The sequence below is a fragment of the Amblyomma mixtum genome, chromosome 1 (assembly GCF_055824585.1).
Source record: "Amblyomma mixtum isolate Tamu chromosome 1, ASM5582458v1, whole genome shotgun sequence".
In the NCBI taxonomy this organism is placed as follows: Eukaryota; Metazoa; Arthropoda; class Arachnida; order Ixodida; family Ixodidae; genus Amblyomma; species Amblyomma mixtum.
Genome location: NC_143012.1, coordinates 251,288,877 through 251,313,940, shown reverse-complemented (window position 1 = coordinate 251,313,940; position 25,064 = coordinate 251,288,877). Strand labels below are relative to the sequence as shown.

At 44.2% G+C, this 25,064-nt stretch overlaps 1 protein-coding gene across 2 annotated transcripts in view; it reads right to left on the bottom strand.

The window, feature by feature from the left end:
* Positions 1-25,064, bottom strand: part of LOC149371475 (cell adhesion molecule Dscam2-like) — a 228,413-nt gene that overhangs the window by 1,995 nt on the left and 201,354 nt on the right. Inside the window, exons 6-23 of one of the 2 annotated variants that reach the window (XM_089585183.1) lie at positions 24,376-24,663; positions 23,055-23,471; positions 22,513-22,674; positions 21,621-21,908; positions 19,238-19,357; positions 18,731-18,904; positions 17,246-17,393; positions 11,503-11,651; positions 9,860-9,991; positions 8,941-9,099; positions 8,051-8,121; positions 6,933-7,167; positions 6,117-6,206; positions 5,796-5,978; positions 3,551-3,844; positions 2,470-2,649; positions 1,509-1,765; positions 477-576 (exon numbers count right to left, since the gene is read on the bottom strand). In XM_089585183.1, the coding sequence (XP_089441309.1) occupies positions 502-576; positions 1,509-1,765; positions 2,470-2,649; positions 3,551-3,844; positions 5,796-5,978; positions 6,117-6,206; positions 6,933-7,167; positions 8,051-8,121; positions 8,941-9,099; positions 9,860-9,991; positions 11,503-11,651; positions 17,246-17,393; positions 18,731-18,904; positions 19,238-19,357; positions 21,621-21,908; positions 22,513-22,674; positions 23,055-23,471; positions 24,376-24,663 (3,422 nt within the window). In that variant the 3' untranslated portion in view covers positions 477-501. The remainder of the gene's footprint in view (positions 1-476; positions 577-1,508; positions 1,766-2,469; positions 2,650-3,550; positions 3,845-5,795; positions 5,979-6,116; positions 6,207-6,932; positions 7,168-8,050; positions 8,122-8,940; positions 9,100-9,859; positions 9,992-11,502; positions 11,652-17,245; positions 17,394-18,730; positions 18,905-19,237; positions 19,358-21,620; positions 21,909-22,512; positions 22,675-23,054; positions 23,472-24,375; positions 24,664-25,064) is intronic. The other variant, XM_089585184.1, reaches the window with a different exon arrangement.

The following is a 25,064-nucleotide window of genomic DNA, read 5'->3' as shown; positions in this document are numbered from 1 at the left end:
AATTGCTCTTTCCTAATGACATTGGCGCAATTACTACTTCGGTATCATAATTTAGAACAATTTATTTTCCAGAATAATGCAAGGTCCAGTATCAAGCATTCATTTTTAATTTTCTCGGCCTCAGTATCTGAATAAGTACTTTTGATCAGCGAACACTTTAATACTTTAGTTTGTGATTAGTATCCCATACATGAGATTTAAATGACTTTATTAACGCCAGAAATCAGTAACCAAAACTAGCGCCACGGTAAATCGAGGTCTGCAGAAAATGACAACAAATACAACGGTATCTTAGGTTCACAACGCAGCACATAACTTTGAATCTCTCAAGCACTATTCGTGAAAGTTAGGCAAAAAAAGAGGAAGTTCGGTACGAGCAAGAGTGCCATTATTGCGTGGGCTGTGCGTGAAGTGGGTGCTTTGCGTGGGCGTGTAGTGAAGGCATTAATTTTGCTGTTGTCAGACTTGCTGTATACCTTTTTGAGCACTCTGCTGTTTTAGTTATAGTCGAGACTCTTTGTCGAGATTAGGTACGGGTAATGTCTCCAGCCGGATGAAGTGTCGGTGAACGGCGTACTGAAATCCAAACGAAGACTGTGTCAAATGCCAGTACATGTTATGGTGACAAAAAAAAAAGAGGAATTGTTGAGCAACATGTCCAAAAAAAAAAAAAAATTCGCCATCTTCTGCTACCGTTTTAAAGAAAAGGCATACGTCTACAGATATACATACTCTCATGTTGTTAAGCAGTGTATTTCCTTCAGGCACTCGTTGACGCAAAATGATGCCCGTGCGGAACACCCGGACCTAAGTATTCGAATGGTCTTGGCAAGGGATCGCATGCTTTCTATTTCTACGAAACAAACTGAGGGAAAATACGCATCCAGCAGAAGTTCTCACCTGGGCTCCCCAGATTTCCTTGACAAAAGTGCCAGTCTGCAATGATTTTTGAACTTTGCGGAAGAATTTCTTCTAATAACTTATAGGTTTATGCATCCTTAAAAAAAATGCATTCCTTTTCATGTCTTTCAGTTATATGCACAGGAAATGAACGCGCAGAGCAATATATGTGTGAATGGTAGGGGGGGATAAAGGGGCTATGACTACGTGCGTCCGTTTTTTTTTTCATTTTCAGATCAGTTAGATCAGTTAGTAGGTAGTAGGTTAGTGGAAAGATCAGCTTGTAGGTATTTTACAAAAGGAGCGAACCATCCACGTGCAAGCTTATAAAATCATTTAGTGGTGAACATCAAGGCTATGCCATTGTTAGACGAACGTCGATGAGTCAGTCTTTGCACGCATGAATTAAGAATTTAAAAGGGCCGTTCACAGCAATGTATACAGTATTCATGACATTTGCCATTTTCTGTGAGGCAATATAGCTGCATGAAAACTGATCCCAGGTACACCGATGGCTTCTGTTCACCCCTTCTAGCAAATTCTCAAACGTGAACGCAAATTCAGGTCTCTAAGTTAGGGTCTCTTTAAGGCCACAGCCAAGCGCTCACCGGCGGCAAAGGCATGTCGTAGAACTCTTCGACGATTTCAGTTCTGGTGTGGGACCGCCTTCCAAGCGTTCCGTCCGCTGTGTGCTGCCGCAGCCGTCCGGAAGACGTGCCGTAGGGACAGGGAGCGTAGAGTTGCTGTTGTTGCGGATGGGACAGATCCCCGTTTCGAGCAGGGGTCGGCAACGGCTCCTTCTGTTTATCCCAGGTGGCAAGTGCCATCTCCTCGCACTTGGACGCGGGCTTAAGCCTCGGCTCCGCTGGATATGCCAGAAAAAAAAGGGGAAAGCGTTGTTGCACTCTAGATGGCATAGTCATTCAGTGAGCGAAGAACTCTACGATGCTTGGGAGTCTAGTACAGAAGCTGCCGTTGAACACAATGGTTTAGGTTTATTGGGGTTTAATGTCCCGAAGCGACTCAGGTTATGAGGGATGCCGCAGTGAAAGGCTACGGAAATTTCGACCACCTGGGGTTATTTAACGTGCATTGACATGACACAGCACACGGGCCTCTTGAATTTTGCCTCCATCGAAATTCAGCCATCGCAGCCGGTATCAAACCCGTGTCTTGCGAATGAGCAGCCGAGCGCCGTCACTAATGAGCCATCACGGCTTTTTTTTCTTTATTATACTGAGCCAACGCGGCGAGGCGAATACAATGGATGAATCTCTGAACTTGTGTAGAACGCTATGGCCATGCATTTTTTGTTCCGTCAGTAGAGCGCTTTTCCACTTATATTGAGCAGTATACAAAGCAACAAAAACTGTCATTGAACTCTTTGAAACATTTCCATTGCATCCCGTCAGGCCTCCTCACTTTTCCTTATATCACTAGTGAATACCTAATACAATTAATCCAAATATTTATGCCGGCATCCAGTAAGTGGCATGAATAGCAGTGTTTTTTTTGTTACGTACATAATTCACAATTAAGAGAACCATAGCGGTGAAGCAAGATGCGCACCGTAAATTTCGGAGGCCGCCGCCTCGGCGCGTTCCCTCCTTCTCCGGCGTCCCAGCTCAACGCACGCAGCCACGACGATAACGATGAGCACCACCACGGAACACACGATGGAGGTTACCACAGCAAGCTTTCGGTGCATCTCCTGCTGAGACACCGCCCCGGTCGACGTCTCCGACATTCCTGGGATGGTGGGAACAGAAATGTGCTGACAGATGAGTTTTGGGGCAGCGTGTTATGAATGCAGGGTCTGCAATAACATTGCCGACACTTTGTTCTTACAATAATTTTGTCGACAAAAATCGCGGCATGCATTAGCTTTTGACTGCAAAGTGCATACAAATGGCTGTACCATTTTCTGATACACTTCCTGGATTAAAAAAAAAATACGAGGCAGCACCGCTTTGCCCTCAGTTGCCTGTATTTGACCGAATTTTCACCTTACCGGGGATTTGTGACACAGCTTTTCTATTCCCACAATTAAACTCCCCTTCTTTCGAAATTTTTGAACCAGCAAGTATGATCTCCGCTCACAAAAAACAAAAAAACTGGCAGTCGTCAATAAAGCATCAATGTCACACATTCCAGTCAAAATCGAACCTCTATTACTAACTGCAGTTCAAAATCATAGTTGCGAGAAGGCGCCCTACGTGTCGTTTGAATTTTTCTGCTTTCAAAAATCAATTCCTTTCAGCACAGAAATCGCAACAGAAAGTATGAAAATTAACATAAAAATACATGAGTTCTTCACTGCTCGTACAGAATGAAAGCCTCAATGCATCGTCTACAAGTTTCACGAGACAAATATACAAACTTCCAAATCCTTAACACGTATTCGATAACGGAGTTTTGCACTGGCCGCCATGTGGCCTCAAATGTAAGTTTTAATATTGACTCTGTAGAAGTAAGTGCGGTCCACTGAGTGAAAGTAATCAAGCAAGTAACGATATATCGCCGCTGCAAAGCACTCAGTTAAGCGCGAAAAGGTCGATGTGCGGTACCGCTTGCCAACAGCAGAAATGATTTTCTTTCTAAAGACATATGTAAATTCCCTCTTGTTCAGAATATACCTGTGAACACACACCTTTGCTGGCAGCAGGAGCCACATGCACGTCATAGAGGCGTTCGGTGTAGCCGGCCGAGTTCGCGGCGCCCAAGAGAAGCTTGTAGCGTCGCCCCCGCTCAAGATTGTTGAGTGCCACGACGTGACCTTTGGAGCCCTCCTTGGAGACGACGGTCCACTCGGTATCGTCCACGGCCCGGTACTTGACCACGTAGTGTCCTATGGGACACCCTCCGTCACCGAACGCCTCCAGGTCGAGCGGGACGTTCTCGCTATCCACCAACAGCGGCTGCTGGTGTGAAGGGGCCACTGGCACTGCAGCACGCAAGGCACGAGGTACCTTTTAGCAATTCTGCTGGTTTTGCCATCTTCTCGGTAGCCTTTGACCAGGCCCGCAGCAGCTTTTAATCTTTAAGCACTAATTGTACGCTCTACAGCGGCTTTTCATTTCCTTTCCGTGCGTGTTCATGAATTATAGAAGCTGCTGGAGTGTGGAGGTGTCTGGAAAGTGAATGGGGGCTGGAAAGTTGATGCGTTTGGATGGTGGTGAGTGGTGGCCTTCTGGAGGCTACCGACACTGCTTCTACCGAGAATTATAAATTCGCAGCGCTTGGGTGTGTCAATGGTAGGCACTTTCGTATTCAAATGCACCTGAATGTTACGCAAATTGAAATTTACACAATATGAATGCTTCGCAAAACACAAATTATGTGGATATAGAAAAGACACAAAAAGGAACACACACTTTGCTTGGGCTGCATGAAAAATTGTTTGTAAGATGGTGATAAAGGTATAGATTTTGCAGTTCCCATTTGAATTAAATAAAGATGCCAGGTACGACGCAAAAAGGTTATAGTTGCTTCACATTAGAACATCTGCTGCTGGTACATATGTCCTCCCATCTTTATGGAGGCTATCATTATCAATTGTTGTACTCAATATATACAGCACAACCCATTTATAACGGTCGCAGTTATAGCGAACACTGGCTTATTGCGAAAAAAGGCGATGCTACCATCAAGAAAAGTATTAGAGCAATAACGCTGCGTCTCAGTTACAAAGTGCGGCCATGACAGTACAACTCGGTTAGTGCGAACGAGAAGGCTCATTAAGGCACGCCCCGCTGTCGAAAAGCGCGCGCTTGCCACTAGCGTAGAGAGCGAAAAGTGTTTTTTGACTACTGTGACACCACCGACCTCCAACTAATACAACGTAGCAACATCAAAAGAGCAATAAAAAGTCGAAACTGAAAGCGCAGACCAAGCGCGCAAAGACGGGCTGCATTGTCAATTGGTGCCTACAAGTGGGCCGTTCAAAACCTGGGTAAAGAGTAGGCGGCCGGTGGTCAAGCAGCGGCAGCTATCCAAGAACTTTTACTGTCAGTCATATTGTATGCTTTCTGGACTAGACGGTTCTCCAACTTGTGCGTTGTTGCCGGGCGGAAGAAGGGCGCATAGAACAGGCAGTGCAATTGATACCTTTTGCGCGCCCGTGACTAGCACAGCTTCGTCGTTGCATTCGTAAAAATTTGTCGTGAACAGTAGACGGGGAGCCAACCGACCGCTGGTTGCCGTGAACGCTCATATTGCAGTTAGTAATGTTGGGCCCCAAAAGAAGCTCGGCGACAGACGTGACTTCGACGAGGAGCACGTGACCAATCCGGGGTGCTTCGAAAGCGCTGCTATAAGGCCTGTATGACAGACCACATCTGCATAACAGATGTTTTTATGATAGAAACGCCATTTTTGCCTGACTACATTTTTTCGCTGCAGTAGGGTAAGACTACTTACTGCGAGCCTCGGATAAACGAAAATAGCTGCCCGTGACCGTCAGGTTCATTATTATTGAGCCCAACTGAATGTAAAGCCAACAAAATCGCCTCATTTAATTAAAGACGGCCGGAGAAAAATTTAGGGCATCCTTGTTAGAATGAAATGGTTCAAAATAACCTAAGAACAATTAATGGTGAACCATCTGCTCTAAAATAATCATTGTCCAATTCATAGCTTAAGGTATCACTGCTAAGCCCCGCAGGCGTCTGCAAATGACCTGATATGTGAAGACCGCCTTGAGGTTTTGTTTCGTGAAAGCAAAGATCATTCTAGTTGAGCTGGCGAATCAAGCCACGCAAGCTGCCTGCATTCCTTTTCTGCAAGAAATGCGGTTACCAGATTTTTCACAGACCGCAGGAGATTTCGGCATGTCGCTGTACTCAATAAAGGCGCTCATTTTAAAATAACATATTCGAACTCAAACCACAGCTTACCCGACCCTTTGGTGTGAGCACTGATGATAGACGTCATTCTGGGCCTTGTCTCTCCGACTGCTTCGACGTACATTTCATACCGCGTCCCACAGCGCAAGTTGCTGAACGTGTAAGCAGTCGTACTTCCTGGAACTTTGTACGTTTCCCAGTCGCTGATGTTTGGCCGCAGGTAAAGCTTGTAGCCTGCAGGTACACATAAGCTAAAGAGCTGCCGCAGCACTGTGACAACGAATTGGTGCTAATACTACTAAAACAACTTCGTTATTAGAGTTATCAACAACCTGCTCGAATTCATGTAGAAAAAAGAACAGTCCTGCTCACCATGTCGTGACCCGATGACATCATGCCAAACAATGCGTATTTCCGTTGAGGATGTGTAGTTGACGGCCACACGGAAGAGGGAAGCCACATCTGCATCACCCAAACACACGACGTTGTGGAAACAAACCTTAAATGTACAGTTCATATACTCATAGTGGATTGCGGGACGTCAGCGAACACCCTGTGTCTCGGCCTGCTCGTCATTACAGAGTACAATGGGGCTAAAGGAACTACGCTCTTGATACATTGCGCTGAAACTGTTCCTTACCCCTCCAAGCGCAAATGATGAGCGATGAAACTTATTCGCTGTTCATTACGCGCTCCGTAGTTATTAAAATGCCGTAGCCTTGAAGTTTCTCTAAATTCACTTAAAGTGGTGTACAATTGTCTGTTTAAACAAGAAAAAGTGAATATTTGATCGTCCATGTCCTATACTTAAATGAAACTCTCCACAGCATGTTGCGGCGTATCAAGTTTCGTTCCACGGACTCATGTTTATCGCTGTGAATTTCCCTCGGTGCACAGTGATTTTTATACTACGGTATATACTCTGCCCGTAATTTTTATTATTGCTTAGAAAATGTATGTCACGCTCTTAGAAAACACACAAAAAAACGGTGTTAGTATTAAGCAATACATTTATTACGTCTATTCTGAGGCAACAAAACACGCTTTAATTTAAGGATACCACCTCTTCTCCACTTCTGTATAGTCTCATGATAGAGGGGGCGCATAAGAGCAACAATAGGGGCTGGATGTAATGCCAGTAAAGCGAAAATATCCTACAGCAGCCAAGTAAAACACAGGAAGGCTTACCAGATGTGGGCGTCTCTCCTATAGTCTCCTCTGACGTAGGTCCGGGGCCTTTTCCATTATACGCCTGTACGACGACTGTATACTTTGTGCCAGGACGGAGATCCTTTATGTCGCACTCCTGGCTCCTCCCGGTACGAGACTCGACCGTCTTGTACACAAAAGACTCGGAGCGCCCATCTGCCTCGGCCTTATAGCCCACATAATAGCCTGCTATCTTGCTTTCACCTGGTTGCACCTGCGGTTAGGCACCATCGCAGAACCATATGAGTGCTTCTTTTCTGCCGTAGACTTTCACAAACTATCGAAAAAACCGAGATTTGAATTGCTACGTTTTCAAGCATTCTCTTTACAAGAAGAACAAAAAAAAATAACTAACATCGTATCTACTGTCTTTGTTATAAACCAGGTAATCAGATTTGCGGCTGATTAATGTAGCTTGGCTCGCTCAGCTCGCTAAGACATCGAATATCTTGAAGATAATAGGGTCTATCATCATCATTTCTCCGACGCTTAGGACCATACTGTACAGCTTGAAAGCAAATCTCGTGGATCTTATCTTATGGACAGAACTTTACGTACTTATCCTTAATTGCCCGGACTTGAATACAATTTGTGACCAGTGCTTCAACAGTGCAGTCTAGGGCGCAACCCAATGGCGGCCTAATGACTCTAATTTCTGAAGAATGCACTACAATTGTTGCATTTTGCTTCGATGCAGTTGCGATCGCTGGTGTCGAAATTCGATCATCTCTTCAGCGAAATAGCTACTGTGTCACAATGGCGTGCAGGAAGTCTAAAAGTTCATCCTCTCTGTCGGTTTTGTCGACTTTAGTATCTGGACTCCGCAATAATTCGTCCTCATCATAAGTCCTCTGCAAGAACTAGGCTGTATATTCAATTGCGAGCGAGAATTAACGTGCACGTACGGTCATAGTAGACGAAGAAATAAATACGGCAGGCCAAAGTATGGGTATTGGAAAAAAATTGGGCGAAAACGAAATATTTACTACAAACTTTACGCATAATTATGAAAGACACGCACTAACTGAGTAATGTTATGTTTCGGTTTATATTGACAGCGGCGTGGTTGGGGGAAGCACATCAAAATGGGGGCTCACCTTCCATGTGACACGAAGACTGGTGGAGTTGAGAGGAATGACCTTAACGTCGACTGGCTTTGTAGATGGAGCTTGAAAAGGAAAGAAACGAAATAATAATTTTGATACGAATCATTTGCACATGTCTGTTCTTGAAGCAGCTGAAACATTTTAACACGGTAACGCCCACACCATAGCCACACTGATGAAGCTTTAAAGCTTACGTTAACCCTTCAAAAATAAAGTAAGGACAAAAGGAGCTATCTTGGCGCAAAGTATAGAATGGCATCGATTATGCCACGTAAGTTGTTTATGATCTTCACCACCTTTATTACCTTCTATACAATAGGCTGTGTATCGCGGTACTGCTTTGTCTTTTCAAACCATTAGTTTATGTCATTCTTTCTTTAAATATATAGGTTCAGAAAAAAACAACTGTTTGGGTCTTTCTTCTCACCGATATCTAAAATAATGAAAACTACATTTTCAAAGTCCTGAAAACTAAGTGAATGTACTACTGGTGACGGCTGTTCAGCACCTGCGGAGATTTTAGGAATTAAGCATGGAAAGATAAACTACCCTTTTTTGATGATAACGGGCGATTTACAACAACGTTAGTTTGTGAAAAAAACTAGAGAACCGTACCTAAATCGTAGTTGCCAGTTGTTATACCCATATTTCTATCTTAAGCTTTCTTTGACAAATAATTTCTCTTTTATTTATTAGGAAAGTGTTCGGCTCCGTTTGTATCGAGATGATTCAGGTACCCTTAGTTATGGCAAAAAAGAATGCTTCAAACCAAAAAATAGACACCGCCTAAAATAACACCTAGCTTTCTTGCATCTTCCATGGAATTCCCGTTTCGTTCTTTCAGGCTTAGGGAAATCATGCTTCGCCAACTGCCGCCTTACCTTCTGTGTCAGTAGTGAAGAACAGTGGTTCACTGGGACTTCCTGTCCCAATTCCATTTACGGCGACCACTTCAACCTTGTACGCCGAGTTGGGGCTCAAGCTGTCCAGAGTCATTTCCAGCTGGGTCCCCGGAATCGGTATCACACGCGAAGTGCCGTCTTCATCAAGCGAAAGAATAAGCATCAGGAGTGGGTCAAGGAGAGAGGAGAAGAACCTCTTGGAGCAGTATTAACAAATTTCCTAGCATGCAGATCCTTCGATTTTTTTTTTTCTGAGGAATCGTGCACAGCTATTTTACACGGGAGCGTGGGTCATGCGGTGCTGCGTGAACTGGAAAATATGCCAGTAATTATGTGAATTGGTGGTTTATTGCTGCAATACCATTTGAAACCAGCAAGGCGTTTCGATACCTTATCGATGCTTTGTTTATATAACCTGGAATACAATAAAATTGAGGAACGAAAAAATAAATGCGTGTTAGAGAGATTGAAAATCTTAAAACTGATGAGGAAATTGACTAGCAGCGCGCAAGTGTATAACTGATGCCATTTTGTATTCATCGCACTGATCGCTTAAAGGCCGATAATGGAATCGTGTTTAAATACGAACTAATTTTGAGGCAATTTGCAAGCTTTCTTTCAAGATGTTTGACTACCCCCCATTCTTCCGAGAAATTTAGACGCCGGAAAAATTCTCTTCTCTTTCGTTAAAGGGCCTCTCTCTCTCTCTCTCTCTTGATTATGTATTTATGAAAACCACCAACTCGCATCAACAAAGTCACACCACGTCTCCATATCACCTACACTCTCTATATCTAATCGCTACTCTAAACCTCATCACGCCATATCATCTTTGAGCGCCTGTGCGGTACAAGTACGGAAGTGATTCCATAGAAAGATGTCCGTAAGCCATACGTACCTCTTGATGAGTGAATCTTGAGGTCATACTGTGTTATCGGTGAGTTCCCGTCGAAAGGCACACTCCAACGAATTGAAACAGAGCGGCTAGCCAGATGACTCACGTGCACATTGGCCGGTGGAGCGGGTGGCTCTGTAACGTGCATGACAGTGCAGGATATTGAAGAATGGTGGTTTTTGGAATTGCGGGCTTTATGTCTTTATATTTGATTAGAAGGCAGCTAAATTACCTTGCACGAAATTAGGTTTAATAAATGCACCAGATATGAACAATGTTGCTTCCGAAAAGCTTGAAATCAGTAGCAGCCTAGCCTAATCCTATGCGCGAATAGTATTTATAATTTCAGAAAATAACCGGTTCTCTCTGTTCCTTGCTCCAGGGTATGTTTACTTTTTCGCAAGTTAGCAAGCGAGCCTATCACTAAGCTTTTCATTCAAGTTTCCAATTCATATCGACTTACTTAAGAGAAAACAGCGTGCGAAAGATAGGACCGAAAATAGAAGACACGCACATGCTCTGTGTGCGTGCCTACTATTCTCAATCCTGTCTTTTGCGCGTTGTTTTCGCTGATGCCGTGTACCAACTAACCTGGTAACTTTCCGTCATATCAACTTAGTCATCACCAACGCTACGCGACGCAGTTTACCCGATACCGTTTCGGCATATCGCCTTCTTATCTCAAGGCATTCGAATAAATATGGTACGGTACCCTTATTTTGATCAGGGAACGTAAGCAAGAAAGAACACTAGGAAGGAAAGCAAGAAAAATGGAAAGAAGAGAAATGACGAAGGGAAAAAGATAGTACGAAGAAGGAAACAAATAGATAAAGGACGAAAAAAATATAGACAGAGAAAGGCAGAAGAAAAGAAAGAAAGAAACAAAGAAGGGAAGAGAGAGAGGGGAAAAGAAAGAAAGAAAAAAAGGAAGAAAGAGAGGAAGAAGAAAGAATCAAAGAAAGTAGAGGCAGAGATTAAGAAAAAAAGAGAGAAAGAAAGAAGGAAAGAAAGAAAGAAAGAGAGAGAAAGAAAGAATGAAGGAAAGAAAGAACGAAGGGAAGAAAGGAAGGAAGAAAGAAGGAAAGAAAGAAAGAAAGGAAGGAAGAAAGAAGGAAAGAAATAAGGAAAGAAAGAAAGAAAGAAAAGAAAGAAAGGAAGAAAGGAAGAAAGAAAGAAAGAAGGAAGGAAAGAAAGAAAGAAAGAAAGAAGGAGAGAAAGAAAGGAAGAAAGAAAGAATGAAAGAGAGAAAGAAAGAAAGAGAGTAAGAAAGGAAGAAAGAAAGAAAGGGAGAAAGAATTAAAGAAAGAAAGAAAGAAAGAAAGAAAGAGAGAAAGAAGGAATGAAAGAAAGATAGATAGATAGAAAGACAGAAAGACAGAAAGATAGAAGGAAAGGAAGAAGGTAGGAAAGAAGGAAAGAAAGAAAGAAAGAAAGAAGGAAAGAAAGAAAGAAAGAAAGAAAGAAGGAAAGAAAGGAAGAAAGGAAGAAAGAAAGAAAGAAAGAAAGAAGGAAAGAAAGAAGGAAAGAAAGAAAGAAAGAAAGAAAGGAAGAAAGGAAGGAAGGAAGGAAGGAAGAGAGAAAGAAAGAAATGGTTCTCCATTGAGGCAGCCACACGGGCCAGCATGCTTTTGCAGCTAACGACTTGCCTTGGACGGTGAGCTTGATGAACATCTCGTCCTTCCCGTGACTGTTGGCAACCTTGCAAGCGTAGGTTCCCGTGTCGTTCGTCCTGACATCACGAAGCAGCAGCTGAGACGCCATTCCATCTTCTCGCTCGTGCTCGGTGGCCGTATATCTGCGCTTTGTTAAGGTGGATGGACGACAGACTCAGCGCTGACACAGAAACAACAAAAAAGAAGACACAGTTGGCAGCGCTAAACACATCTTGAAAAATTTAGCGCGACACACAAGGACAGAAAGAGTAGACGACACTCTTCCTGTCCTTGTGTGTCGCGCTAAATTTTTCAAGATGTATGTTAACCAACTCGCCCAATCTGCAGTATTGCTAAACACATAACGACATAAATTAAAGGAGAGAAGAAAAACTGGACGCTTAGACATTTCGTTTGGACATCAAGCATGCATTATTGAAGGCATGTATGAGCACCTCAGATCTGGAATACCCGTGGCATGCCCGTAACGCTCCCAGAGCAAAACAGATGATGAAACGTCTGAAGCTTACATAGCGTGTCAACTTTTTTATCATGCCAAACGTGCTGTGTTGTCTAATGCGGCCAAAAGTGTGGTTTTGAAACGTCTCATCGAGAAAGAACTCCGACAATCTAAACCAAAGTGTTTAGGAAAGTTAGTTACCAAAGTAACTGATAGATAACAATGCTAGTGAACCAACTATTTCAATTGCGCAGGTGTCGGAAACAGCCGGAACATTCAAAGTAAGAAGAAAACTTCAGTCGTGGTGGGAGTTTAAGGGGTGAAAGATATTAAAAGGTAATCGCAACACGACCTAAAACAAACTCTTTCCAGGAAGTGCGTTGACCTCCCGTATCAGAAGCATATATCCGGACTGCTCAATGCACGCTAACAAAGCTCGCACTGCAACGGGTGTCATATCTTACGACACGGGCTAACACAACCCCACTGCCGGACATTGGGCGGGCAGAAAGCTATTTGTAGAAAGTTGTGCGTGGGCTCGGACAGAGCGTCATCATCGATTACCGCCGGAGTCCCGCCTTTACAATCAACAGAGGAAACCACCATCATTCGCGTTATGTCCACATTGGTAAATCAATTATTTCCGAAGTGCTTTTATAGTTTCTCGTCTGCTCTGGGACATGTGGTAGAAGCGGTATTGAACATTCAACTCGTCGCTAAATATATCATGGCTGATAGCTTAGCTCTGACTAGGCCCCAAGACTTTAGCGGGATTCCCTTGTGTCTGTACGCGCCAGATAGTTAATCGCAGTGCTTTTCTATGGTCGGATACAACTTCAGAACTAAGCAGCGAATTCCCCTTAAAAAGAGGGCCTTCCAGCCAAATGCGTCCACCGATTTTGATGATGTCGAGGATAATCTTTTGTTAATTCTATGTCACCATACTATGAAAAAGTATTAATCGTGGATTGACCGAGATTGGCAGGAGGTAAAACAGAATCCCTACAGTCATGAAAATCTGTCGATTCCATTGGCTGGAGAGCGCTGTTCTAAAGTATTTGCCCTTCGTTCTTGAGTTGTAGCGAATTTTAGCGCACGCGAAAGAGTTGGATGTGCTATCGCAATGGTAATTCAATGCATTTATTTATTTTTTTAAGGCGCAAGCCTTTAATGGCTCATGCTCGCGGTGTTCGTCCGTGCGCTGGAATCCTACCAACTGTGGCCTCTCCTCCGCGCAGCAGCGCAACCTCCTCCCCGCCTTAGCAACCGGCGCGCCGGTTGGGGGCGCAGCTGTGCATAGCAACCGTGACGTCACACAGTAGCGGTAGAACGAGCGCGCGCGCGTCGGCGGTGGCAGCTGCACCTCCGCTTCTTCGCCGACGTCTCGTTGCAGTCGAGTGAGTGAGACGCATGGCTCCGAAGCGGCCCAGTGATTCCGCGCAAAGCGGCTCGGAGAAGCGACAGTGGGTTGACCACAAGGCTTTCGCCAAGCACTTTAGAATTTCCAAAGTGTCCGGTATTTTTTTTGTTTTTGGCTTTTTTGACTCGCCGCAAACGGTCGGAGGAGTCAAATAACGAGTGTAGTGCCTTTCAGGCACTCTCGTGGCGGCCTTGCTTTCACTTTTATTTTGTTTTCTAGGTTTCCGTGAATAAATAGATCCAGTCAGAGGCTACATAGCCGCAAATTAGGCCCACGGGAAATAAAAATGCGCGTAGTCTGTTGGCTGTTTTCCCATCACTAGGTGTCACTCCAGCGATGGCAGAGCGGCCTGGCTAAAGTTTGGTTGACTCCTCCTACCGTCTGCGGTGAGTTAAAAAAAAAAGGAGGAAGCTGGGACGTTTAATCGAATAAATTATAAATTATAGAAATTAATTTATAAATAAATTATAGAAATTGGATGAACAGGAGATTAATTCGAAATTTCTATGAGTGCTCGGAACGGGCAGATCCAGTTCCCGCGGTAAAAAGAGCGAGTTCAGGTTCCTCTTTAGTGCACCTTCAATGTTCTTGATCATATGAACACAAAACTGTAATGTTCGTAAAACATTTGGACAACCTGTTGAGAACTCAGATTATGAACCAAACACCTCTGCTTGTTGTCACCTAGAACACTGAACCAGATGTTTTCCACAGTTCTCTGTATAATTAGCAAAATAAATACAAAATTTAAAAACCCTTAAAACACGCACGAAGTGGGCTTCCTTTTTGGTGAAAATCTGTGACATTAAAAAAAAACTTTCTTTTCAGCACTACAGCTTTTTAACAGGCGAAAGGAAGGCAGCGAAATCTCTGAGTAATCAATTTTAACCCTTCACGTGCTTACTGTGGCTACGACTGCCAGAATCTAAAGGCGCCATGCCAACGCCTTCACCGCGATACCGTCAGAAACTCTCAGAACATGGGTTCTCGTCTTGAAAGTTCAATTTTATGTTTTATTTAGGAAGGTTTCAGAAGGTTCAGTGCGCAAAAAGCCTTATGAGTAAAGCTAGACCAGCAAACTTTGCGCCATTTGTCATTTCTCTTGACTGCGTACGAGTGTAAGTGTGAATTTTCGCTTATTTTTATACAATAAAGGTCCACTGATCAACTTATGCCGAAAAAAGCTACCGAATTTAAATTCAATGTACTGCGCCTAGCGGCAGGCTATACATATGAGCACTGTTTGTTTAATTCCTCCAACCTCGGACGACTATTTTTCTGATTCTTCTGGCTTACTATAGGGGAGACGCTCTGTATATATGCTGAAACGTATGCGTACTTTTTATTCAAGGAATAAGATAGAGTAACCTGAATTACAAAGTGACAAATTCTGTCAAGTCTCCCTTTGCTAGAATTCTTTTCTTCAATATTTGAGTGCAATCAGGCAAATGGCAGAACAGCTCAAGCTACGGGACACATAAGAGCCCTAATACGAGCAGCTCCTGCGTGATGTACGCACGGCGTGCTCAGCCAACGATGCTAAAACAATGCTAGCATTCCTGATATGTTCAAACACACACGATCCTTGCGTGAATGTTACGAATTTCGCACTCTTTAAAGACAGCGTTTAAAGTTCTGTCACCGTAAAATTACTCTTACTAACCCAAGGGAATGACATGAGAGCGCAAAACGGCAACACAGACGAGTAAGGGAACAAGACGACCGCTGCTCGTCCTGTTCTTTTACTCGTCCGGTGCTTTTACTTCATGATATGTCTTACCAGTGAGCACCCTTTGTTACGGGAGTGTCAGCCAGTGTTGCACCTTGTGATCGTGAACTTGCGCTCGTGCTGTTCCCTTACTCTTCCGTGTTGCCGTTTTGCGCTCTCATGTCTTTCCCGAGTACGCACCAACAAGCCCAGCTTCAAGTACTTCTTAACCCAAGGGAATCACCTCAGACACGGTGCGCCGTAAATTGTCACCCTGAGGCTCTTTACAGCGTCTACACTCCTTACATTTCTCAAAGAGGGCATCTATGTTCCAAGAAAAGTTTAATTACTAGTGTGTTGATTTAAATTAAGAGAAATAAATTATCGCTTTCGTTAATTTCGTGACGAAGGTGCTTTTACTTTATGATATGTCTCACTAGTGAACACCCTTTGTTACGGGAGTGTCAGCCAGTATTGCACCTAGTGATCTTGAACTTGCCTCTTCGATTAAAAAAATGGGAAATCATTTAACCAAATATGGTAATGCACTTAGTTAAAGCATGTAAAAGTTTGTCATCATATTATTGATACATCTGACAACTGCTTCAATTATAATAAGTATATAGGGTCACTGGCATACTCATTTTGCTACTATCTACGACACTTGCTTATGGCTACGCACCACTTCCCACGTGCCTAGAATGTGCACGATAGGTTCTTCAAAATATGAAAAAAAAGCCGTGATACAATTAGAAAATCTAGCCTTCAAGAAAAACCAGCAGAACATGCAGCAAGGCCACAAATCAACAGGCTATGATGTAATGGAAAGTGCGTTTTCAACGTCTCTGAGGCGATTTCATGGACCAAGAAAGAATGATACATAGCCAGGTGTATTAACACCATAAAACAGAAAAGTAACACTTTTAGCATAAATTAACAAAACATGACATTTGTACAAATACATCAACAATTATGAACACCAGAAGAATTAAGGTATAATGTTCAGCCGCACTGCCAATATACGTTACTTCATCATAAACAAATTGTTACCAGGCGTTAACGAAGTGATTATCTGCGCTCTTGAAGACGATGACGCTGAGAGTGAGCGTGCATGAGTGTTCTTTAAGCCTCAGGCAGCGCTATGATGGTATAGTTCGCAAATACAGCGATCAGCATTAGGCTTGAGCTGTCTCCCTTCCAGGCTCTACATTAATAAGCATATTTTAGTGTGGCTAAACAGAGTGTCTTTGAGAGAGCTTGAAACATTGCAGCCCTCCAGCTCCAGAGGAGTGGTTGCTTTGCATACCTAAGTGACTTGGTCTTTCATCACATCACCACTTGGTCATCAGCACATCGTCGAAACCACATTACGAGTGCACATGGGTGCTTCGGCTCTCATAGACGCGTAAGGAAATAGCTTTATTCAGTGGAAGCTGAACGAGCGTTAGCGTGACACAGAGCATACTCCAAACCATAATAATGCAACACAAGACTATCTGATTGCAGAAAAAAAATACTTCGCGAGGGCGCGCTTTTTAAATGCTTTTTTTTTAATTTCTGCAATTGTGTCATACCGAACAATTCTGGACAAAAGCATTTTTGAACAGGAAAAGGTCTGAGGGCAATTTTTTCATATATTGTAAGATTACACTATAGTAACCAATATATTCGTAGACCTCCTGTAGGCAGGCTTCGATTTTTTTTGCTAGTAACAATTTTGCTACATTCAAAAGCTTTCCCCATTAGTTTCTATAGCAGCCTTAGCTTCTCGATGTGAGCAATGGAAACACTACAGAAGATTTTGCTACACAACAGAAGAATGTCCATAACCTTCAATATTTCTTAACCAATACCTTACAATTTTTCAAAATTCAAAATTTTTTTTCACGGATATTGGACATGCGTTTCCCAAATAGCTACCATTTTCTCTTAATCCCGCTCTCGGCAGACGTTGTTTTTTGCGCGAGTGCAGATAACTTTCCGTCTTCTAAAGAAATAAAAGAACCCAGGCAACAGGCATTAAAAATCGCCCTGCGATCCCATGCCATCGCTTTGATCCGCGGTATACTATTCCGCACCAGCAAGGCGTCCATATCTCGCGTTCAGCCGTGCAAGCACACGGAGTGGAGACATCAACTGCTGCGGTTACCTCGGGTGCCTGTCCATGTCGACCAACACGTTGTCCCGATACCAGCTGATGGTCAGCGGTGGGTCACCGATGGAGTCGCACTGCAAGTGCACTTTGTCTCCCTTGCGTGAGGTCACCGACATTGAGCTGGTGATGAAAGTGGCAGGCACTGGCGGGGAGAAAGAAGAAGAGAGAAGCAATAAAAATGGACTCGCGGTTTTATTTGAGGCACACCAACTAAACATGGACCCGCGGTTACTACGCCTGAGCAAGCAAAGATTGAGCGACAGCAATTAGCAGCGCTAAATGCTCCGTTCGCCGCGGAAAAGGTGCTGGTTCATCGAGGCACCCAGAAACCGCGCTAGAGTAGCAAAGTCTGTGCGCATAACTTGAAAGGCGCAAGCCTTAGTTCGTGACGATGGGCACAGAGGAGTCCAAAAATCGATGCGGCGACGAACGCCGCTTCTCTCTGCCGCTTGCTTCTCCTTCGTGTTACGCCAACACCAACGCCACCAGCGCCGCTAAACGAAGAGAAGTGTCCTTGTCAGTTCTCGCTGCAAAACACGAAAAGCAATCTCTGTGCTGCCAGGGTAAATCGCTGAGGCTGTTCAAATTTTTTTTTCCGACGCAAGACACCTACAATCATCACTCCCTTTGGCACGGTGTTTACGACTGCACACAGACTTGTCGGAATTTTTTCGAAGCACCTAGCGTTGTTGTCGTGCAACCAGTGATGACAAAAGCTTTTACAATTCCTGCTGAATAGTACGGCATTCATTTTGTTGGCCTGAGGAAACAATTACTCCTCTAGAACGAGAAATAAGGATGGACGTCGTGAAGTTCGACACTGTACTTCGGATGTGCTGTCTGTTGCTGACATTTCTTCGGTGACATTGTGAAATGTTTTATTAGATGACAGCGTAGCTCAGTTGGCGCTGCTGCAGCAGCCAAGAATGATTAACAAAATATGCCTAATACTGTCTAAATATGTTGAGGCTGCTATGCCGCGAGCTTAGGAAAGTGTCTTGGCATTAATTCGAAATCCTTTCTTGCCTTTGATGTTCTTCTCCTGAAAGAAGCATTCTAAATGTACACAAAAAATATAATTTGAAAGGTTTAGATGCTGAGCCAGGCAGTTTTCTACAAAGCATTAATCTTTCTAACGCTAACACGACAGGACACAGAAAGAAAGACAAACGCATATTTGTCTTTCTATCTTTTTGTGTCCTGTCGTGTTTGAGCTAAAAAGATGAATAGTTCATTACGCACAAAATAGTTCAAACCTTTCTCTATAGTAGGTTATAATACGCGTCTGAAATGGTAAAACTTTGGCAATAGCCAATGTTCGCGATCATCAGTGCACGATAAGGTATGTACTTAAAATTTCGTAAATAAAATGCAAGATGGTTATGTCCAAAGCATAATCAACGCTGAAGCGTTGATTCCAGCGCTGGCTTTCACGCATACGCTTTTCAAGCAGCTTTTGAGCATCCTCTAAGCACTCACCAGAAACAGTTAGCTTCGCCTCGTGTGTCAGCTCAGGCCCAACGCCGTTGGTGGCTTGGCAGAGGTAGACGCCGGCGTCGGAAGCGTCTACGTGCTGGAGCACAAGTGACCCATTCTCCAGTACCTGCAGCTTGGCGTTACTTCGGATGGTGACGAACCCACTGGACACACCGCCTAGATAGGGCAAGAGGAGCAAAAAGGCATTGTTTCCTTAACTTCATTCAGATAAATCAGAATTAAAAAAACACCCTCAGCAATAAGTAAATTCAACGTAACTAAGTACTGACCAAGAGCTCAAGTAATGCTATACAATTTAAGAAGCAAAAACTTTAATCCCCTTCTTGGGTGCCAAATTTATTATCATTTCCTTGCTATCTCAATGTTAACTTCTTGCCTATTGTACCACGTCACTTTGTAAGCACAAAAACTAAGTCATATTTAACAAAATTTGAAACGGAAACAGTTACGAGAGGCAAAGTGAGCATAGAGCACACAAAGTGTCTTTACCTGTGGCCATCTTCCATCGAATCACGGGAGTCGGGAAGCCATCCGCTTGGCAGTCAAATCGCATGGTGCTTCCTTTGAGGGCGTTGGTGCTCGAAGGCGTGTACACCCATTTTGGAGCCACTGGACCATGCCACGAAAAGAAAATAAAGAAATAATAAAAGACAGTTCGCATGAAAGCCGCCAATACTACTGGGCCATCATCGCTTTCTCTGGAAAAAATATAGCGCCTTTTTGAACTAATTTTGTCTGGCTCTTCAGGTTAATACGCATCAATTTTAATTCACGACAGTCGGAATTCAAGTACTAAGCGAGTAGGCGGGAGGGCAGCTTCGGCAGCTCGTAACGGCTGTAAGAACTCCCTTTCCACAGCATGCTAGTATGATGGCGTGTCCAAAAATCATCGAGCAGATTCAGCAAGGATTATGTGAATCACGCTTGCTGGTTCAGTTGTGATTGATCGCTGATGTCAATTTTGAGCATTTTTTGTAAATGTGTGGCCTATCGCAAAGTTTGTCAACTAATAACCACAATTCACAATAGCACCGTAGAAAGAGAGAAAAAAAAACGCCTTCCTTGCTGTGTTTCATCCCTTCATGCCTGCATAGATCACTACAGCACGCACAAAAAAAATCGAAACACACCACATTAGCGTGATAACGAATGACTGACCGTTTCAATTTGCTGATCTTGTTCAGTGACAATAGAGAAGTGCGTGCTTAGTATTACCGCGACGTCAGCGGACCTTAATTGAAAGCGTCGACAATTAAACGGACGAAAATTAGCAGCATTCCCACATAAACGAAGCAGCCTGCCAGCACAATCTTCATTGATGCATTTGAAGGAAGGCCGCTCATACAGTGTAATGGTTGCTTCATTGAACGGCGAACTAAAATGTACTCGCTGTAAAGGAAGAAATTAAAATTAATGCAATGCAGTAAAGTAGCGGGCCTGTCCAGCTTTACGGGCTAGAAGCAACGGCACTTGACCACAGACCACTGACGGGTAACCAGTAGGGAGCACAGTTCTTACAAAAAATTTTCGTGTTTCCTCCGCGCTGCTCTTTCCAGACGAATATATTATTTGGCGTTCTCAATGTTTCTTCATTATGAAAGTGTCGCTACTGATAATTACGTTTTCAAGAAATCACTTGTATAGCTCCAGACAGATTCGCGTCTCGAAATAGGTCATTCTGACGGCAAACGACATTTAGTCATCAATCACATATCGTGCTCTTTATGAGTTTAACGGTGTTATGCCGTTTCTCAGTTACCGCCACTTACTCTTAAGGCATGGTCTATCAGACACGTTGACCAGATAGTCCACTGTACCGCTATCTCTATACGCGCTGCTAAGTACAGAACTTTCATTTTTCATGGTAATTTTTTCATCCTGTGCAGATTTTGTTTCTACATACTCTGAGAGATAGGTCAGTGCAGTCTTTTGGACTAAGTTTTGCAGCAAGGCAGAAGTTATGTGCCTCATGCGGATCAGTATATTTGCGGATCAGTACAATTAACTTAAATACTATTTTTTATTTTTGCCTTTATGATGCAAGAATACATTGCGAAATTTATGGCATTGAACAACTAAGATCAGCATTGTTTCTGAATTTTGTTAATTGACAGTGTGGTTGGAAATGTCGAATATCAAAAATACGCATTTTAAACCTTGATATGTTCGCTTTCTCCAACTACCTAATTAAAAGAATCTTTATCATGGAATACAGTAAGTGGTCATATATTTGATGCATAGTAATTGCGAGAAATGCCATTTTGTAAATATGCAATACGGCAAAGCTAGCACAGTGAGCTTTCAAATGCAGATTTTTGACTTTCGATATTCGAACCACAACGACAATTAAGAACATTTAAAAGCACAGCACACTTTCTATGTTGGTGGCCATTTATTCTGCAATGTAACCTTGCCGCCTAAATTAAAAATAAAAAGTGTTACTTTTTTGAGGTAATTAATTGCTTACTAATTCATTCATATGGGGCACATAACGTCCGCATTGCTGAGCAATCAAGCTCGACAGACCACACCGCTGTATCTCCAGAAGTTGTTGGAATAAAAATCTGCAGAAGTTAAAAAAAAATCTCCCTATTTACCCTTAGCCAATACCTATTACAGAGGGTAGCGACGAAGCAATTATTAGGCAATCATGCTCCGGTTAACTCGATTAGAAAAAAATAATAACGTCCCAAAGAAGTACTTTAAAAAGGGTTCGGTTCGCTACAAGTGTCTCAAGAGCCATCAGGCCATCGGTGCGTCATATTTTCGAGAGCAAAGTAATGAGCTCTCAATTCCTAAATACCCTTCATGGGTTCTTTATTAGGGTATTCTTAAGCGAAGGATAATTCGAGTCGCAAGAGCCATTTCTCACCCTGTACGACCAGCTGCGCTGAGGCGTTTGTGCGCGCGTACGGGTTGCTGGCGACGCAGGTGTAGGTGCCGTTGTGCTCCTCGGCGATGCTCTCGAAGTAGAGCACCGAGAGGAACTCGTTCATCAGCTGCGGCTTCACGTCCAGCAGGCCCGGCTGCAGGGGGTGGCCGTCCTTGAGCCACCAGAGCGACACCGGCCGGTCGCCCGAGGACACGAAGCAGTGGGCGCTGGCACGCTCGCCCTCGCGCACCGATGCCGGGAACGAGAAGGGTGCGATCGTCGGAGGAACTGCAGCGCCACAACGGAAGTAGAAGCGGAAGTTCAAGAGGTTGCCCCAGAATGCACTCTCATAGAAGGGCTTAGCGCGTACAGAAAACAAATAAACCAGTAATGGACTTCACCATTGTGAACACCAAAATAAAGAATGTCAGAACCATCTCTTTATGAGCCTCAGTTGCTTTTGCGCCATTAAAATCAATATAACTAACTAACTAACTAATCTTTTTATGACTTCCCAGTCAAACTCTGGATGCGAATCCGTGCCGATAAGAACTCAGAAAAAGACTAACAAAAAATAAAAACTGTGTGTTTCAACTGAAATGATGATTGGAACAGGACATGGACATTCAATATGAATTCATGCTTGTCCTCTGAAGTTCTCATGGCGCTTGAGAAAACATGAAATAGTTTCCGTGCATTTCAGTGCTGAGGAAACGAAACAGAACGCACAACTGGATGCTCTAATGCCAGTTTTGAGCGCACCATTTGAAACTTTAGAAATGACTGTGGCTTCAGTTTAAAACCTGAAGCATTGCTTTGGAGTCTGAATGTGGTACTATCGTTCCTAAAACATTGCACTACCGCAACTAGATATTAAAAGCTGCCGTCTCACCAGCAACGTGAAGGTTCACTTGAGCCTCTGCTGTACGGCCATCAGGACTCGTCGCAGAGCAGACGACGACACCGTCGTCTGTCTTGCGGTCGACATCGTGGATGGTCAAGCGCCCGTGGCTGTTCATTCGGTAACGCTGGCCGTCCACAAGTGTTCGATTCGCTGAAGAAAAAGGGTAGGCAGTGCTAGGTTCAGTACTTGTCGTCGTACAATCACTTTCATACACAACTCAGGTGCTAGCTGATTGTGTTCAACACATAAGCAATGATTTCTCGACAAATTACATGCACTCACTGCCTCACCTATTAACGGAGGAATTAGCAGCATTATAAATATACGACAAGATAGCAATATATACAGCTATAGGAGCAGGAAGTTAAGGTGGTAGTCCTGCCTTTTCTCACATAGACTACTTTGTATATTTCCTCCGGAAAAAAAAAAAAAACAGGGAACATAACAGCACGCTGTGCGAGCGAGATTATAAGCAAGCTTAATGGCACGCACTTTGGACCTTTGGAAATGACAAGTATGACGACACTCACCGAATGCGCCCTTGTACCAGATGAAGGAAGCGAAGGGGTGTCCCTTGACGGGGCAGGACAGGCTCAACGTCTCACCGGACAGGACGGTCAGGTTGCGCGCCGGCAGCGGCGTGGGCGGCCCCACCACGTTCAGCCACGCCGAGTGGGCAACACGGCCGGCCTCGTTCTCGGCTTGGCACGCGTACTCGCCGCCGTGCGTTACGTTGGCCGCCGTAAGGTTGACGAAGCTGTGCACCACGTGGTCTTCAGTGACGAAGTCGCCGCGAAGCACTCGGCGAGACGAAGGCACGGGGCCGCCGTCGAGTGTCCACGTCACGCGGGGCATTGGGTGGCCTCGGGCGGCACACTTCAGCGACACGAAGCTGCCTGGGTACGTGTTCTGCTCGCTAAAGGTGACCGTCAGCTCGGGCTTGGTGACTGCGTGCACGTAGAAAAAGTTAGAAGTGTATTGAGCCGCCTGAACGTTGGTACTTCTGTCACATGTCACCGCAAGGAATTAATGCATGTTTGGCCCCTAGGCACGTCAGATACAACATCGCTATAAATATCAGTTCATTAAAAATTCTAGCTTTATAGTCAAGCGCGCTCTTTGGGGCCTCAATAATAACGCTGTCATCCCTCAATTTCAAGCAGTAGCTATTCGACAAATTATAAGTTCTTGTTTAAACAAGAGCAAGAGAATCCGGTCAAGGCAGCCTAGCCGTTTGATTTGGCTTATTGGGGTTTAACGTCCCGAAGCGACTTAGGCTATGAGGGACGCCTTAGTGAAGGGCTCCGGAAATTTCGACCATCTGGGGTTCCTTAACAGCACACGGCCCTGTAGAATTTCGCCTCCGTCGAAATTCAACCACCGCGGTCAGGATTCAGCGCGCGTCTTTCGGGTCAGCAGTCGAGCGCCGTAACAACTGAACTACTACGGCTGCCCTAGCCGTTGCTATCTTGTTAACTTGAATGTTTTCGGAAAGTTTTGTTCCAAGGGGAAAATGATTCGTTTCGTTGGATATGAGCCATTCCATAGAAATGAAAGTTACATTCTAAATGTCAGTCTAAGATTACGAGCGGAAGAAATCGTCAACTGTTGGATTCGTGAGGGATATTAAGACTGTCAGCCATTTACGAGTCTTCAACGCCTTCTAATCTGGCAATGAGAATGAAAAAAAGTGAAGTTGGAACAAGCTCCCGGAAGCCATTATGGGTGCGCAAGCAAACTACTCCCAGAAGTTTAGTTCGAATATGAAATCTCCCTTTTTCACCTCTCCTGTATTCGGTAAGAGGTACGGCTTTCGCAACCTTTGACGCTACCTTTGACGCATCCACTTACCCATGAGGAGTACGAAGGCGGCGGCCTGCGCCGACTCCCTGGTGCCGTCCAGCAGGCATTGGTAGACCCCCTCCTGGCCGTCCTTGACCGATCCGAGCTGCAGCACAGAAGGACCTAGCAGTCGCACCCTGTCAGTCGCCGACGGCTGGACGGGCGCTAGGTTGCGGTACCAGCGCAGCTCACGAGCCAGCACGCCGGCGCCACCGCCCGTCGCGTTGCACGTCAGCGTCACGGAGGCGCCCAGGGGCACTCTTTGGAATCGTGGCTGAACGCTCACCAAGGGAGCACCTGCAGCACCGTGGAGCAGCGCGGGGAAGAGCTTATTCTTGATGTTCGGTGAAGAACTTTTGGGAAATTAGAAATCTGTGATTTTTCCTCACCACTCGCTTATTTTTGCTGATTCTGAAGATATTATTTAGATATGTGTAGCGAATCAAGATACAAGCTGAAAGTAAAAGGGCTCTAGTGGCGTCGAATTTTGATGCTAACTAAGTATTTTCAAAATGTCTATGTGGTTATTGTGTGTGGCTTGGCGTAATAACAAGATTCTCAAGAACGATTTGGTGAAGTGGCAACGGTAGTTCCCGTTGAAAAGGAGCGTAATCTCATTTTTATTATTTTCGATGTCCCGTTTAGACACATGCGTGATGCAGCTCAAACAATATTTTGAGCCGAACCTAAAACACTTG